The following is an 18,242-nucleotide window of genomic DNA, read 5'->3' on the forward strand; positions in this document are numbered from 1 at the left end:
ATAAGAGATGAGGAAGGACACTATATCATACTCAAAGGATCTGTCCAACAAGAAGATCTAACAATTTTAAATATCTATGCCCCTAACGTGGGAGCAGCCAACTATATAAACCAATTAATAACAAAATCAAAGAAACACATCAACAATAACAATAATAGTAGGGGACTTTAACACTCCCCTCACAGAAATGGACAGATCATCCAAGAAAAAGATCAACAAGGAAATAAAGGCCTTAAATGACACACTGGACCAGATGGACATCACAGATATATTCAAAACATTTCATCCCAAAGCAACAGAATAGACATTCTTCTCTAGTGCACATGGAACATTCTCCAGAATAGATCACATTCTTGGTCCTAAATCAGGTCTCAACTGTTATCAAAAGATTGGAATCATTCCCTGCATATTTTCAGACCACAATGCTCTGAAGTTAGAACTCAATCACAAGAGGAAATTTGGAAAGAACCCAAATACATGGAGACTAAACGGCATCCTTCTAAAGAATGAATGGGTCAACCAGGAAATTAAAGAAGAATTGAAAAAATTCATGGAAACAAATGATAATGAAAACACAACGGTTCAAAATCTGTGGGACACAACAAAGGCAGTCCTGAGAGGAAAATATATAGCGGTACAAGCCTTTCTCAAGAAACAAGAAAGGTCTCAGGTACACAACCTAACCCTACACCTAAAGGAGCTGGAGAAAGAACAAGAAAGAAAGCCTAAACCCAGCAGGGGAAGAGAAATCATAAAGATCAGAGCAGAAATCAATGAAATAGAAACAAAAAAAAAAAACAATAGAAAATCAACGAAACTAGGAGCTGATTCTTTGAAAGAATTAATAAGATTGATAAACCCCTGGCCAGACTTATCAAAAAGAAAAGAGAAAGGACCCAAATAAATAAAATCATGAATGAAAGAGGAGAGATCACAACGAACACCAAAGAAATACAGACAATTATAAGAACATACTATGAGCAACTCTACGCCAACAAATTTGACAATCTGGAAGAAATGGATGCATTCCTAGAGACATATAAACTACCACAACTGAACCAGGAAGAAATAGAAAGCCTCAACAGACCCATAACCAGTAAGGAGATTGAAACAGTCATCAAAAATCTCCAAACAAACAAAAGCCCAGGGCCAGACGGCTTCCCGGGGGAATTCTACCAAACATTTAAAGAAGAACTAATTCCTATTCTCCTGAAACTGTTCCAAAAAATAGAAATGGAAGGAGAACTTCCAAACTCCTTTTTATGAGGACAGCATCATCTGGATCCCAAAACCAGACAAGGATCCCATCAAAAAAGAGAACTACAGACCAATATTCTTGATGAACACAGATGCAAAAATTCTCACCAAAATACTAGCCAGTAGGATTCAACAATACATTAAAGGGATTATTCACCACGACCAAATGGGATTTATTCCAGGACTGCAAGGTTGGTTCAACATCCACAAATCAATCAATGTGATACAACACATTAATAAAAGAAAGAACAAGAACCATATGATACTCTCAATAGATGCTGAAAAAGCATTTGACAAAGTACAGCATCCCTTCCTGATCAAAACTTTTCAAAGTGTAGGGATAGAGGGCACATACCTCAATATTATCAAAGCCATCTATGAAAAACCCACTGCAAATATCATTCTCAATGGAGAAAAACTGAAAGCTTTTCCGCTAAGGTCAGGAACACGGCAGGGATGTCCGTTATCACCACTGCTATTCAACATAGTACTAGAAGTCCTAGCCTCAGCAATCAGACAACAAAAGGAAAAAAGGCATCCAAATTGGCAAAGAAGAAGTCAAACTATCACTCTTCGCAGATGATATGATACTATATGTGGAAAACCCAAAAGACTCCCCTCCAAAACTGCTAGAACTTGTACAGGAATTCAGTAAAGTGTCAGGATATAAAGTCAATGCACAGAAATCAGTTGCATTTCTCTACACCAACAACAAGACAGAAGAAAGAGAAATTAAGGAGTCAATCCCATTTACAATTGCACCCAAAACTATAAGATATCTAGGAATAAACCTAACCAAAGAGACTAAGAATCTATACACAGAAAACTATAAAGTACTCATGAAAGAATTGAGGAAGACACAAAGAAATGGAAAAATGTTCCATGTTCCTGGATTGGAAGAATAAATATTGTGAAAATGTCTATACTACCTAAAGCAATCTACACATTTAATGCAATTCCTATCAAAGTACCATCCATTTTTTTCAAAGAAATGGAACAAATCATCCTAAAATTTATATGGAACCAAAAAAGACCTCGAATAGCCAAAGGAATATTGAAAAAGAAAGCCAAAGTTGGTGGCATCACAATTCTGGACTTTAAGCTCTATTACAAAGCTGTCATCATCAAGACGGCATGGTACTGGCACAAAAACAGACACATAGATCAATGGAACAGAATAGAGAGCCCAGAAATAGACCCTCAACTCTATGGTCAACTCATCTTCGACAAAGCAGGAAAGAATGTCCAATGGAAAAAAGACAGCCTCTTCAATAAATGGTGTTGGGAAAATTGGACAGCCACATGCAGAAAAATGAAATTGGATCATTTCCTTACACCACACACGAAAATAGACTCAAAATGGATGAAGGACCTCAATGTGAGAAAGGAATCCATCAAAATCCTTGAGGAGAACACAGGCAGCAACCTCTTCGACCTCAGCCGCAGCACCATCTTCCTAGGAACATCGCCAAAGGCAAGGGAAGCAAGGGCAAAAATGAACTATTGGGATTTTATCAAGATCAAAAGCTTTTGCACAGCAAAGAAAACAGTGAACAAAACCAAAAGACAACTGACAGAATGGCAGAAGATATTCTCAAATGATGTGTCAGATAAAGGTCTAGTGTTCAAAATCTATAAAGAACTTCTCAGACTCAACACCCGAAGAACAAACAGTCCAATCAAGAAATGGGCAGAAGACATGAACAGACATTTCTGCAAAGAAGACATCCAGATGGCCAACAGACACATGAAAAAGTGCTCCATATCACTCGGCATCAGGGAAATACAAATCAAAACCACAATGAGATATCACCTCACACCAGTCAGAATGGCTAAAATTAACAAGTCAGGAAATGACAGATGCTGGTGAGTATGTGGAGAAAGGGGAACACTCCTACACTGTTGGTGGGAATGCAAGCTGGTGCAACCACTCTGGAAAACAGCATGGAGGTTCCTCAAAATGTTGAAAATAGAACTACCCTATGACCCAGCAATTGCACTGCTGGGTATTTACCCTAAAGATACAAACGTAGTGATCCGAAGGGGCACGTGCACCCGAATGTTTATAGCAGCAATGTCTACAATAGCCAAACTATGGAAAGAACCTAGATGTCCATCAACAGACGAATGGATAAAGAAGATGTGGTATATATACACAATGGAATACTATGCAGCCATCAAAAGAAATGAAATCTTGCCATTTGCGACGACGTGGATGGAACTAGAGGGTATCATGCTTAGCGAAATAAGTCAATTGGAGAAAGACAACTATCATATGATCTCCCTGATATGAGGGAGAGGAGATGCAACATGGGGGGTTGAGTGGGTAGGGAAGAGTAAATGAAACAAGATGGAATTGGGAGGGAGACAAACCATAAGGGACTCTTAATCTCACAAAACAAACTGAGGGTTGATGGGGGGAGGGGGGTTTGGGGGGGTGGGGTTATGGACATTGGGGAGGGTATGTGCTATGGTGAGTGCTGTGAAGTGTGTAAACATGGCGATTCACAGACCTGTACCCCTGGGGATAAAAATATATGTTTATAAAAAAAAAAGGTAGTAAATTTAAAAATAGTAGATTTTACTATATGTAAATTACACTTTTTTTTTTTTTTAAGAGTTGGGAAAGACTTCCTAGAGAATCTGCTTGAGCTGCAATTTGAAAGGCGAGCTTGGAGTCTCAGAGATAAAGGTGGTAGGAAAAAGGCATTGCAGGCAGAGGAAGCGGTGGGCAAGCTCATGGCAATGCCTGAGAATGGAAGACCAGTCCAGTGGGAGCAGAGGAAGTGGGGCTAGTAGGGAGCTGAGGCATGAAGCATGGGGACAGCTTGCAAGACAGATCGTGAGGTTGCTGTGGCTGTGTTGTTGGCACCCCAAGAGCTGGAGGGAGCCATTGCAGATTGTGTGTCTTAGCAAAGTCATCATCTGGCTGGTACGGACAAGGCTGGATGTGTACAGATAAGCCACTTAGAGACTGTTACAGCTGTTGAGGGAAGGGATGGCCGGACATCCTAGGGAAGTGGCTTTAGAGAAAAATGGAAAGATTTCAGATGATAAGGTAACAGCATTTGATGATTTTTCTTGGGACACGTGGGTGAGGAAGAATGGAAGTGGCAAAGAATGGTTTCTAGCTTTCTGGCTGCCTAACTGGAGGACGATGGAGCCATCCAGTAAGACAGCAATACTGGAAAATAGAGTCATGGTAGAGAGATTCAATCCAGTCATTGAATAAATGTTTATTGAACTCCTGCTGTCTGCCTTGCTGTGTTATATGCATGGGGGCACAGTCCAAATCAAGCCAAATCCTTGAAATTATGGAGCTTATATTCTAGTTTAGAGACATACAAAAAGTAAGTGAAACATTTAGTGTGTCCGATGGCCTAGAACAATGCCTCACCCCTTGTAGACACTCCATGTGTATTATGGAGAAAATGTCGGGGCAGGTGAAGAGAGAGGCAGGTAATGGGGATGGAGTTATAAATTTAGATGGAGTGAATAGGAAAAACATCAGTGAGAAAATGCCATTTAAGCAAAAACCTGGAAGAAGTGAGGTAGTGGTCAAGAGATGAGATGGGAGTCTAGGCAGTGAGAACAGCAGGTTTGAAAGTGTGAGGCTGGAAGAGTGTGAAGAAGAGGGCAGGTCGAGAAGGGGGGGCAGGTGGCTTGGGGTCCCGGATTGCAGATGGCCTTTCAGATCTTTATATGTTCTTTGCAAAAGTCTGGTTGGGGCCACACTCCACGTGAGGTAATGTGGGACATCCAGCAGATGGGAGTCAGCAATTTTTTTTTTTAAGATTTTATTTATTTATTTGACAGAGAGAAATCACAAGTAGGCAGAGAGGCAGGCAGAGAGAGAGGAGGAAGCAGGCTCCCTGCTGAGCAGAAAGCCCGATGTGGGGCTTGAACCCAGGACCTGGGATCATGACCTGAGCCGAAGGCAGCGGCTTAACCCACTGAGCCACCCAGGCGCCCCGGGAGTCAGCAATTTGACGCACAGACCCGGAACTCAAAGGAACATTCCAGACTGGATGTAAAATTGGTGGGCTGTTTGCGTGTGGAGGAGAGAGCGCAGGGAGAGAGAATGGAGCACCAGGAGGAGAGGGTCTGGGAAGGAACCTTGCAGTAGCTTCTAGACTGAGATTGGTGGTCAGTGTCTCTAGTCCTGATAGGGCAGTGGTGGCTGCTGTGCATGTGTGGGTGACTGTGGTGTCCCGCGAAATAGGGGACGTGAGCTGGAGACGGCACTGGTTTGAGCAAAGGTTAGACTTTCAAGTTGAAAAGTGGGGGGTTCCTCCATCATCAGCTATAGGATTTTTTTTTTTAAGATTTTATTTATTTGACAGAGATCACAAGCAGGCAGAGAGCAGGCAGAGAGAGTGGGGGGGGGGGGGAAGCAGGCTCCCTGCTAAGCAGAAAGCCCGATGCGGGGCTTGATCCCAGGACCCTGGGTTCATGACCTGAGCGGAAGGCAGAGGCTTTAACCCACTGAGCCACCCAGGTGCCCCCAGCTATAGGATTTTGACCAAATTACGTAACCTCCGAGTTTTCTGATGTGTGAGTTAGAGAAATACCGCCCACATCCCAGGGCTGCTTCGGAATTAAATAAATAACATGGAGGAGCGCTCCGTAAACTGTAAAGTGGTGTATGGATGTTAGGTATTGTCACTGTGTGCTGGAAAATATAAAAGCCTCTGCATGGTGTAACCTCCGTGCCCTTCTGTGTTATGGGCCATTTCCCCAGACTCAGAATATCCAGACTCGTGTCGTCCTCTTCCCTCCTTGCCGCAGCCAGGCCTCCCTCCCTCCCCGTTTCTGTCAGTGGCACCGCTGCTCCTCCTGCTCTGGGCCAGCAAGCTCAGAATCCTTGGTGATTCTCCCCCATCTTCTTTGCCCTCTGCCAGACACCAGGGTGAGACACCAAAAGCTTCTCCTCCTCCCGTTCAGTCCTGCTTGGGATTCCTATGGTTGGACACACACCCTACTTTGCGCTGAGGTTGTCTACACTCGTGGTTCTGTCATGTCACTCCCTCCTTCCAGAACCTCCAGTGGATTCCCCAGACTTTGGGAACTGGTACCTGCCTTTCAGTGTTCGGGCTCATCCTAGCTTATCTTCTACTTCAGTTCTATACTTTCTGCCCTGTGGCCCTGTCCTTCCTTTCACTCTTCCTGCTGGTTGCCCTCCCCTTCTCTTTTCCTCTCCTTACCGTGTCCATTCACCTGGGTGCAGCCAATGCCACATTTCCTGGAAGCCCCTCGTTCAGTCTGTGCTAGCCTGTGCAGACCTTGTGCTTGTCTGCTTCCATTCCCATTGTTGTCCACATCCTACGATTAGTGCTGCCTTACCCTCTGCTTCCTTACCGGCCACAGCTTTGCCCGAATGATGGAAATGCATAAAGATATTAATCTTTCCCACCTTGGAAAAATCTCATCATATATTCCAGAAGACCTGGCAGTTTTTCCTGCCATTGGTGTTTATCCTAGAAGGTCTGTTGCCTTCCTGTTAACTATCATACTTTCTTGTTTTCTGTTTCTGCCCACCAGAAGGTGAGTTTTGTGAGAGTAGGTTCATCGTTATATCCCTAGTGCCTTAGCATTATCTCCTGTTTGTCCAATACGTATTTGCTAGAGGAATGGACAGGTGATTTTAAAAAACATTTTCCAGGACAATATGGGCCCAAGGTTTAGTTAAAAAGTGGATCCTGTATGGACTGCCGATGCGGAGTCTCATCTGAGAGATCATCAGATGAGCAGGAACCTTTGAAGCATGGCTCCGTTGGAATTTGCGGGGGCAGCAGCACTATGAGTCAAAGTACTCCCATGCCTGGAGCCTAGGAAATTTCTTTCTTAAAAATCCAATTTCATTAATTTTAGTAAACTGAAAAGGAATGTAGATTAGAAGGGAGAGAATAGGATTCGGAGCAGTTGTGTTCTGTGAGCCTTTGACATTGCTGTCCGCAGGGATTTTCAGGATTGCCGAGGAACTGCTCTAAATTATTCCTGTTCCCTGTTAATGGAGAGTTGTGTGGAGTCTCTTCCTAACTTTGCTGTTCTCCAAGTCAGCCCCAGTCCAAGTGCTGGTCCACAACCAGATCATGAAAAGACGAGGGCTTTTCTTGCTACGAAAAAAATCAACTAAATTCAGCGTTGTGCCTGGTGACATCGTGGGTCTACATTAGGGCACAAGCTCACCTCCCTGTGGGTCGGTGCAGACCAATTACAGACCAGCGAGTCTCATGGGGCCACGCTCTGAGAAGCACTGCAGTGGCAGCCTTATGCCAATGACTTATCTCCCCCAAGAAACCATGAGCTCTTGCCAGGTACAGTGGTTGCTGCTGGGCGCATAGTAGGTGTTCAGTGAGAATTTCTGGCAGAATGCCCTTTGGCCAGGGAGGGCTGTAGTGTCCTCAGCACAAGGATCCCCAGTCACCCCTTCACTCTTCATATGTCATCAGTCCCCTTGCTGTCTCTGACCTGCAGAACAAAATCTTCATCTACCGGGGGAAGGAGTATGAGAGGCGAGAAGACTTCAGCCTGAGGTTGCTGACCCAGTTCCCCAATGCCGAGAAGATGACCAGCACCACGCCCCCGGGAGAAGACATCAAGTCATCCCCAAAGCAGTGTATCCTCACCTGGGAGAGACGTGGCCCAGCCCAGCCACAGAAGCTGAGGGTTCAGTCCTGTCTCTGCACGCAGATATGCCCTGCCCTCTGACCACTCACGTAACCTTCTGACTCAGTTTCCCATTCTGTGTAAAAGCTTTGGGACCCTGATGTCCTTAGCTTATGGTTATGAAGTAAAGGAGAGAGATAATAAGCAAATCTTGAATATGAAAGGATATGTTTTATAGCTGTATAGGGAGCTTGAGAAGGACTGTTCAGGATTCTGGAGAAAGATGTATAGCTTTTCTTTTATAACATTCAGTGACTTGCTGAATAACATTGAGTGACTTACTGAAAAATTAATTACATGCTCTCTTAGAAAAAAAGAACAAACACTAAGAGCTCTATAACAAAATTATCTTTAAAACTTTTTTCATGAAAAAAAAAAAAACTTTTTTCATGTGTTTTGTGCTAAAATAAAGATACTCCAACACTGAACACTATTCAAGGAGATGTAGATAAGCCAGAGCTGGTGTGACAGGGTAGTTAAAAGAGCAGGCTCTGGAGCCAAGTTGCCTGGGTTCAAGTCTCAGCTCTGTCACTTACTTTGTCCCTTTGAGCAAGTTCCTCAATTTCTCTGTGCCTCAGTTTTCCCATCTGTAAAATGGGGATGATGATCATCCTTTCTCACAAGAACTCTTACAAGAGTTCTTGTAAAGATTGAGTAAACATTTGTCAAATATTAGGAACAATGCCTGGTACATAATAAAAATTCAATATATATTGGCCATTACTATACATATATGTTGGTAAGTAACTATAGAAAGATTGACAATAATAATAACAGACCTATAAACAGGCACACCTTTAAGAGAAGGGCAGCCTGTTAATACATAGCAGATGCTTGGGAAGGAATGGTTTTCTAGGATAAATCCTTGTTTGGGTTATGTGGGTTCAGAAGACAGTGGAGGTGCCTTTGTGGTGCGGGAACAACGAGGTCTTCAAGAACTAGATTTAGGATTTCCTGTCGCTGGGCCCTCAGTCCTTTCTGCCTGCCCTCTTGGCCTTTCCGAAACGGCTTCCCTCCTCCAGGTTTCTCATCCATTAGATGTGAGTCTCTTTTCCCCAAATACCCAGTAGCACTTCTGGGAGGCTCAAAGTTGAAAGGAGGTCATTTCTATGAAAACGCTCTGTCAGCTAGACCAGGTAACACACAGCCCGGTGGTCCTCAGATTTTGTTATAGGTGAGACTCACCATGGAGAGATTCTCATTCAGCCATTGGGAGTTCTTATCGTGCGTCCTGTGAGTGTCCATGTGGTTCTGGTGCCCGGGGCCACACACTACCCTGAGATGCTGGCAGTCACTGTTTTGTCCCCACCGAGGGCCTTCACCTCAACTTTAAATGCTCTAGATTTTGAAAGAGTATATATGCACTGTCAAGGACAAAAAAAAGTCATTATTAAAATTATTGAGACAGTTCTTCCCCTGAGCTGGATTAGAAGCCTGACTTCACCATGGACAGTTGTGTGCTCTGGGTTTTCTCAGAACCTCAGAGTCTTCCTCTGTAGAAGGAGAGTCATAATATCACCTGTTGGTTGTTATGTTCATTACTGTGGGAACATGTTAGGAACCTCGTTCCATGCCCAGCTATGGCCCTCTATGGACAGGCAATGGCCACAGACACCAGACGTTCCTACTGCACAGGCCCCGCAGTCGAGCTGTTTCACAGGCGTCCTTGTCCAAAAGAAATGACTTAAAATTGTTTCGAACCCCACTTCCCCTGATAGTTTCCTTGCAGCAGGGTTGCTTGCCAGGGGTCTGACCAAAAAATGTCCTAGGATTATAACTTAATCAGGCATTTTCATAATACATCAGGGAATGCTGTTTTCAGTGCAGCGCTGGCACTCGGGGAAAAGGAGTGATTCAGGCAGGTATCATTTCCATCCTCAAAGCAGGAGGAATGGGTGGTGCTTTCTGCCTGGGACACCTTCATGGCCCAGCCCCTTGTCCGTCCTTAACGAGTTTCTCAGACATGCAGTGTTTCACTGTGAAGCCGGTGATGAGCCTGCCACCCAGCTACAAGGACAAACCAGTTCCGGAGCAGATCTTAAAGTAAGTAGGGTTTGGGGTTTTGGGTTTGTTTTTTTTTTTGCTGCTTTTAAAAAACATTTTCTTGGGGTGCCTTGGTGGCTTAGCGGGTTAAGCCACTGCCTTCGGCTCAGGTTGTGATCTTGGGGTCCTGGAATCGAGTACTGGGTCGGGCTCCTTGCTCTGCGGGGAGCCTGCTTCTCTCTCTGCCTCTCCCTGCCACTTTGCCTGCTTGTACGCACTCGCTCTCTCTCTCTCTCTGACAAATAAATAAAAATCTTTAAAAAATATTTTCTCTCTAACGTACTTTATCTAGAAGTATATCAAAACCCAAGCTTTGGGGCTCTTGGGTGGCTCAGTCAGTGAAGCATCCAACTCTGGATTTCAGCTCAGATCATGATCTCAGGGTCATGAGATCGAGCCCCACTAGCAGAAGTCCCCTGATTCCCCTCCCCCACCCCCCAGCTCATGTCCACACTCTAAATAATAAATGAATGAATGAATGCATGAATGAATGAATAAAATCTTTAAAACCAAAGCCTTAAACTCATGTGGAAGACCTTCTGTTGTTTCAGCCCTTTGGGGTTGCTATAGCAGGACCCCACAGACTAGTTGGCTTAGAAACAACACATTTATTTCTCACAGTTCTGGAGGCCAGGGAAGTCCAAAGTCAGGTGGCAGCAGATCTGGTGTCTGGTGAGGACCTGGCTCCTGATTCACAGACACTTCTCACTGTGTCCTCACACACAGAAAGGGTGACAGAGCTCTCTGGGGTCTCTTTTTTTTTTTTTTTTTTAATATTTATTTATCTGACAGAGAGACACAGCGAGAGAGGGAACACAAGCAGGGGGAGTGAGAGAGGGAGAAGCAGGCTTCCCACCAAGCCGGGAGCCCGATGCGGGGCTCGATCCCAGAACCCCGGGATCATGACCCGAGCCGAAGGCAGACGCTCAACGACTGAGCCACCCAGGTGCCCCTCTGGGGTCTCTTTTTATAAAGGCACTCATCCCATTCATGAGGCCCCCACCCTTGTGACCTCTGCACCTGCCACAGACACGACTTCCTGATTGCATCACACTGGGGGACAGGATTTCCACACTGGCATTCAGACCACAGTAGCCCTTTATTGTATTTTCAGTGTAAAATAAGAGCTTGTTGACTCAAAAGGGATTTGGGAGCTTTGCGGGTCTTTTTTAGGCAGACAGGGAGATCAGGAATTTCACTGTGAGACTTCAGAGCTCCTCTATCTTCCTTCTGCTCAGAAGCACTCACTGAGGAGTGGCTGACTTCATCTTGCCTGGTGCTTTGGGGTCCCCAGTGATCGAAGGCCTCATTTCTTTTTTCCTGAGAAGCTAAAATGCTAGTAGGATTGCTACAATTGTGATAAAAAAAAACATACATGAAATCACAAACATGGATATAAATACATAGATCTTTTTAGGTGGTGAGCTGTGGAATGGATTTATAAATAAGAAAGATCAGCAATAAAATCAAATCGTGCACCTCCTCCAGCCTTCTATGTGGAGACAGTTCGGAGGTCACTTAGTGGCTAAGACTCAGGCTGTGTAAGAGGTGGGCCAGGGTTTTATTGAAATCTGACCGAGGACTGCCCGTTCTAAGAGACCAGCTACAGCACGGTGGCCATGTCTTTCTCCAGCTACTACAGAGCCAATGAAGTGCAGCAGTTCAGATATTCCAGGCCATTCCGGAAAGGAGAGAAGGATCCAGACAATGAATTTGCTGTGAGTCCACCCTCTTTGCTCTCTAAAACAAGGTAAATTAGGCTTTCCAACTAACGAGTGCAGATCACAGAAACGATGGCAGCTGTAGGGACACAGGACAGAGGTGCTGCGCACTTCCCACCTGGAAAGCAGCCTATCTCAGTGGAGAACTCGAGATTGGAGCCCCTCCCCTCAAGATGGCTTTGCTCTTGTACTCCAGGGTTGCTGCTGGGCTTCACGTGTCCCCTCTAGGGGGTGAGAGGGCCCAAGCAGATGATCCCTTGCAGTTTTAAACCTCCAGCATCCTCAAAATAACGGCCCATTTACCAAGGAAGCATTTGGAAATAGAATCTCCCTGACCTCCACCAGGGAGCATTGCCGTGTTGCCTGGGAACTGACATTTCCGATTTTCTTTCCTTCCACCAGACCATGTGGATCGAAAGGACCACGTATACAACTGCGTACACATTTCCTGGGATTCTCAAGTGGTTTGAAGTCAAACAAATTTCAACGGTGAGTCATTTGAAATGGAAACTCAGAAAATTCTTTGTGTCTCCAGATACAATAAGAGCCTTTGTTAAGCCCTCCTCCATTTCTCACTAGCTTGGCCAGCCTCCTCTGGCCAATTTTGTTTTCCAAAAGAGAAATAAAAGCCATGCTTGTCTAATAGAACTCCTTTGTATAACTGATGTTACAACACCAACCCTAAAGGTTACTCACAGTCAATGACTCTTTTATGAGCAAATGAATCTCGTCTCCTCATGATCCTGCCAGTGCACCAAACCATTTTTGGAATGTCTCCTTTGAGTGTGCTGTCAGTCAGATTCTCTCCCAGAATGTTTCCTCTTCTTTCATTCATGGCTAATCACATCACTGGTTATCCCAGACAATTCCTTCTCCGTCCTTCCCCAAAGCTGCCCCTTTTACCTTTTTAATAGTTATTAAATCTGTTTTCTTTATTTCCAGATCTCCTATTACTGTACCCCATTTTAGTACCTCATTCATCTCTGGTGGATGCCATGGAAAAAGCCCCTTCATTGGCCTCCTGCCTTGGCCTTCACAGGCCTGTTTTCCTCACAGTTCCACAGAGTTTCACAGTGGAAAACTGACCATCTTCTTCTCATGCTTAGAAACTTGCCGTGGCTCAGCAGTACCCAGAGCATAAAGCCCCTGTTCCTTAGCAGGTTCATACAAAATCCTTGTGACTCAGCTCTGCCACCCCATTTCCTATGGAATCTTCTGGAACTAAACTCATTCCATGTTATTTCAACCCTCCATGACAGTGGGGCATTTTCTTTGCCCAAAATGCTACTTCTTAACCTAACTATCTCCCATAGAAATTCATTTTAGGTGCCAGCTTCACCTGGAAGCCACGTCTGAAGCTTCCAAGGAGGGTTAGATGCCCTTTCTCTGTGCCCCACCGCAACCTGGGCTTATTTCTAACAAGTTGGTCCCATGCTTATGTGTCTTGAGACCCCACTATAAAACCGTAGGCTCCTCCCAACCACGAATTATATCCTAGTCACTTTTGTGACTGTGGAGGATAGCACAGTACTTGGCAGGTAATACACTTTCAAGAAGTAGGTCTTGAACAGATCTGAACTGAAATCTGATGTGTTCCATACCCCTAGTAATAAGTTGTTACTTTTCAAGTATGAGTATGATTTTCTTAGAGACTTTTGACATCAAGGCTGCAATAGGCGGTCATGCTGGCTGGCAATGGGTAAAATGAAGAAGGAAGTTTTTCTTGAAACCTGGCTTTGAAGACGTTTCCACAGGAGTCGCTCTTTCTGAATCTGTATTGAATCTTCTTTCATTTTCATCCAAAATTCAACTTGAATATTCTAGTACATCCTCTTATTTCTGACTTCTTTGAACCACAGAACCCATACGAAGGTGACTTATGTGTGGTCTGAATGTATGGCTTCCAAAATCATTTCCCTTTTCTCATGGAAGAAGCATCAGGCCTCTTGCCAAGGAACATTCTGGGTGCTGCAGAACTATCTGGGATCAGATAACCTGTTACTCTGTTGTCATTGAGCTTCTAAAAAATCTCCGAGGAAGCTCTGCCTAAAAATCATTACAACAGTTCCATTTTTTTTTTTTTTTCAAAATTTCTATAGACCCTTGACACCAAGAAAGAATCACTGTGAGAGCTGTAATTTTGGGGTCACCCTTGTACTTCCTAAGGAGATTTTTTTTTTAATATTTTATTTATTTATTTGACAGAGATCACAAGTAGGCAGAGAGGCAGGCAGAGATAGAGTAGGAAGCAGGCTCTCCACTGAGCAGAGAGCCCGATGCGGGGCTTGATCCCAGGACCCTGGGATCATGACCTGAGCCGAAGACAGAGGCTTAACCCACTGAGCCACCCAGGCGCCCCCCTAAGGAGATTTTTAAGTCGCTTATTTTGCAACTTAGCAAAACAATTTCCAGTACATGTGGTATCCAAATAAATATAACCTTGACAAGCAAAACTTCACTCTTTTATAGCTTGGTGAGGATTTTATACCTTTTAAAAGAGAATGCTTATAATTTTCTTTCCGTCTTTCCTGTAAGCTCACAAAATGCCCTTCCTCTTCCTTGTCCTCTGGCACAGGAGGAAATCAGTCCCCTGGAGAATGCCATAGAAACCATGGAACTCACCAATGAGAAGATCAGCAACTGTGTTCAGCAGCATGCCTGGGACCGAGCCCTCTCTGTGCATCCCCTCTCCATGCTGCTCAGTGGCATCGTAGACCCAGCTGTCATGGGGGGCTACTCCAACTATGAAAAGGTGAATCCCGTGTGTCTCCGTGCCTCGCCAGTGAATTCATTTCTTATAGCTTCTCTGAGACATTTTTTCACTCTGCCCCCTTTACAAATGGGCAAATGAAGTTAATGAAAAGCGTGTCCTTGACCTCACACCTCCTAGAGACCCTCAGCAGCCCAGACAGAGTCAGGTCACAGCCCGGTAAGGAGTCACTGAGAGATCAGTCTCGTATACCTTATCTGGTTGGTTTACCCGCTATTCCCTCTCCCACTCCCTCTCTCCCCTGAGAGGTGGAAAGCGTACAGGTGGGCCCAGAACTGAGGGTGCTCCGGAGGTGAAGAAGCGTCTGAGAGAGGCCAAGCTGCACTCTAGTTAAAATGAGTCTCTAGAAACGCCTGCCCCGACTTGGTGTGCTGTATGTTGTTTGGACAAACGCTGGCCCTGGCTGCGCAGTGACATTAGTTCAACTACGTGTTGTATCTTTTCTTCTGGAAAAACAGGAAAAGAATGCTCACCAGATGCAAATCCATTGCTTAGGGTTTGGATGTAGCATCATTTAAAATGGAGGTAATGGGAGGGGGCACCTCGGTGGCTCAGCCGGTTAAGCGTCTGCCTTCAGCTCAGGCTGTGATCCTCGTGTCCTGGGATCGAGCCCGACATCAGGTTCCCTGCTGAGCAGGGAGTGAGCTTTTCCCTCTCACTCACTCTCCCTCAGTGGTCTCCCTCCTTCTCTTTCTCTCTCTCTCTCTCTCAAATAAATAAGGTTTATTTAAAGGTTTTAGAAAAATGAAATCTTTAAAAAAAATAAAAACAGGGGTGCCTGGGTGGCTCAGTGGGTTAAGCCGCTACCTTCGGCTCAGGTCATGATCTCAGAGTCCTGGGATCGAGCCCCGCATCGGGCTCTCTGCTCGGCGGGGAGCCTGCTTCCTCCTCTCTCTCTGCCTGCCTCTCTGCCTACTTGTGATCTCTCTGTCAAATAAATAAATAAAAATCTTTAAAAAAAAAATAAAAACAAAATGGAAGTAATGTATACAGTAGGTAAAATTCAGTTAAGTGCAATTAATTGAGGCAGGAGTTTTAATTGTTCAGCTGTTTTCAGTGCCTAAGTAATTTTGGAGTCTTTTTGCTGAATCTAAATAAACATTTGGCTACTGTATCCCTCTGGGGTAGCCTGGAGAGTGAGTGAAAGTGAAGGAGGTGGGCAGGAAGGGTGAGTGGACATTCAATGGGCCGATTCTCTTATTTCCATTTGTACGCCAAGGCCTGAGAAGACCAGGGGCACTAGAATCAGCCATGCCAGCGACCCATTCCTGGCTTCCCATTGGCCGCTGTGTGCCCTTGGGTGAGATACTTCACCTCTCTGAGCACCAAGCTTCATACCTGAAAAAAGTGAGGAAAGTACCTAACACAACAGTGGTGGCTAGTAGCTGAGGAAGGCGTTATTTGTGGAGGGGACATCACGGAAAGCTTCCCATTTAGCTGAGCCTTGCTGAGGATGGGTTTTCTTCTACCTCCTGTCTTCTCGGAGCCAAACACAACTGAGCAGGGCACCCAGTGCTCTGTGACTGCTGCTGTAACCATCTTTCCCATCAACCATTGTACCTTCTTCAGGCTTATGACCCTTAGCACCTGGGCAAGGAGTCTACTGGAGGCCACATCTAGTATGCCCATGCCAGGTGTCAGTACTTTTACATTGTAATACTTTTTTACATTGTAATAATTTTGGTGTGTGTTTTTTCATATAAGCTAAGCTATCTAGTACTAGTTTTCGTGTGTTTTTCCAAGTGCTTTTTTTTTTCTTTCTCTTTTTCTTTCCTTTTTTCCTTTTTTTTTTTTTTTAACAGAATACCCCTTAACTCAAATTCAGATATGTCAGTATCTGTGAATAGTATGTAATTTCATATGAAGGTTTCCCAATGTCATTGTCTTCTTACTGAAATTTTTTGAAAAGGGAAAGTAGGGTATGTAAACTAATAAATTTCAAGACCTTTAGCTTAAAATAGTAGTTTTTACTTTTTTTTTTTTTTAAGATTTTATTTATCTGACAGAGATCACAAGTAGGCAGAGAGACCAGCAGAGAGAGGAGGAAGCAGGCTCCCTGCTGAGCAGAGAGCCCAATGTGGGGCTTGATCCCAGGACCCTGAGATCATGACCTGAGCCGAAGACAGAGGCTTTAACCCACTGAGCCACCCAGGCACCCCAGTAGTTTTTTCTTTTAATTAACATGTATGAGTTTGTGCATTTCTAAACATAAGAGAAAGGTAAACTCATTGATCACCAATGTTCCCCAGTGCAATTAATTGGGGAATTCATCTTCACCTACCTATATTGCTGACCTGTCTTTAAATCATGGCCCACCTGGGTGGCTTAGTGGGTTAAAACCTCTGCCTTCGGCTCAGGTCATGATCCCAGGGTCCTGGGATGGAGTCCTGCATCGGGCTCTCTGTTCAGCAGGGAGCCTGCTTCCCTGCTCTCTCTCTGCCTGCCTCTCTGCCTACTTGTGATCTCTGTCTGTCAAATAAATAAATAAAATCTTTAAAAAATTTAAAAAATCAAAAAATAAAAAATCATGGCCCGAGTGACAGGAACCCAAGAACTGATTGCTGTAATTCATTAGGTTCTTTCCGTTGCAAGGCAGGACCCTCCTAAAATAATTGAATTTCAGAGCACTTGGCTCCTCTATTTCTTGACTAAACCAATGTTTTGGGAATTTCAGTGCATTTTATTTTACATCAAAAACATTTTTTAACTTTTGAAGATTTAAACTGCTTATATTTGGAAGGAAAAGGCGGATGGAGGTTTACGCATAGGACTTTCTCCCTCATTTCTCTCTAACCCTGAATCTGGCCAGAGGAAGTGCTGTCCGGATGTGCTGTCCTGCTTCCTGTTTGTGAAACTCAGCCCGCAAGCCCGCATGTATTTGTATCCCTCCTTGTGTTCGCTCACTGGGGCTTCCAGAACAAAGGCACACACAGGGTGGCTGAAAACAGTGGAAATAGATTGCCTCACAGTCCCGGAGCCCAGGCGCCTGAAATCCAGGAGTCAGCAGGGTCGATTTCTTCAGCGGGCTGTGAGGAAGGATCTGGTCCCGCCTCTCTCCCAGTTTCCGAGGGGTTGCTGGCAACCTTTGATGCATATTCCTAGGCTTACAGACCATGTTCTCCTTGTTCTCCCCTTTCTATAAGGACTTCAGATATACTGAATCAGACACCTGGGTGGCTCAGTAGGTTAAACATCTGCCTTTGGCTCAGGTTGTGATTCCAGATCCTGGGACTGAGCCCTGAGCCCTATGTTGGGCTCCCTGCTGAGCCTGCTTCTCCCTCTCCCTCTGCCCCACCCCCGACTCACGCTCACTCCCTGGCTTTGAAATGAATAGATAAATCTTAAAAAAAAATACATTTATAAAACATTTTCACATCAGTATCTCATGTTGTCCTCAAAAAAGGCTTTTGGGTAAATGAGTAATAAGAAAGCCATCTTTACTTAATACAGGAAAAAAATGTGATACAGCCTATAACAGATGATAAAGCAGGAAAACTGTTTTCCATATACAGCCTGCTAATTTTTTGCTTTTTCCTTATTATAATATCTGTACACTTAATCTAATAAATAACCTTTAGATACTGTCATTGGCCTTAGTCCTTTGGGAAAGTTACCTCACTGAATGTCATGAGTTAATTGGTTTGATATGTGTGTGTGTGGTGGTTGTGGAGAAGGTACTGTGATTAGGCATTGCACGGTTCCAGAAAGACCACAAAATAGCACAGTCCTTTAGAATTGTTCACGGTGGCATAAGGGCTGTCCAGGAAAGGGGTGAGTATTCA

At 44.4% G+C, this 18,242-nt stretch overlaps 1 protein-coding gene across 2 annotated transcripts in view; it reads left to right on the plus strand.

The window, feature by feature from the left end:
- The window catches only part of DOCK5 (dedicator of cytokinesis 5), a 218,837-nt gene that overhangs the window by 183,204 nt on the left and 17,391 nt on the right, over positions 1–18,242 (plus strand). For both annotated transcript variants that reach the window (XM_047717378.1, XM_047717379.1), the window contains 5 exons: positions 7,735–7,876; positions 9,888–9,969; positions 11,603–11,687; positions 12,093–12,179; positions 14,266–14,442. In XM_047717378.1, coding sequence (XP_047573334.1) covers positions 7,735–7,876; positions 9,888–9,969; positions 11,603–11,687; positions 12,093–12,179; positions 14,266–14,442 — 573 coding nt within the window. The remainder of the gene's footprint in view (positions 1–7,734; positions 7,877–9,887; positions 9,970–11,602; positions 11,688–12,092; positions 12,180–14,265; positions 14,443–18,242) is intronic.

This window comes from Lutra lutra, chromosome 2, assembly GCF_902655055.1.
Source record: "Lutra lutra chromosome 2, mLutLut1.2, whole genome shotgun sequence".
Lineage (NCBI taxonomy): Eukaryota > Metazoa > Chordata > Mammalia > Carnivora > Mustelidae > Lutra > Lutra lutra.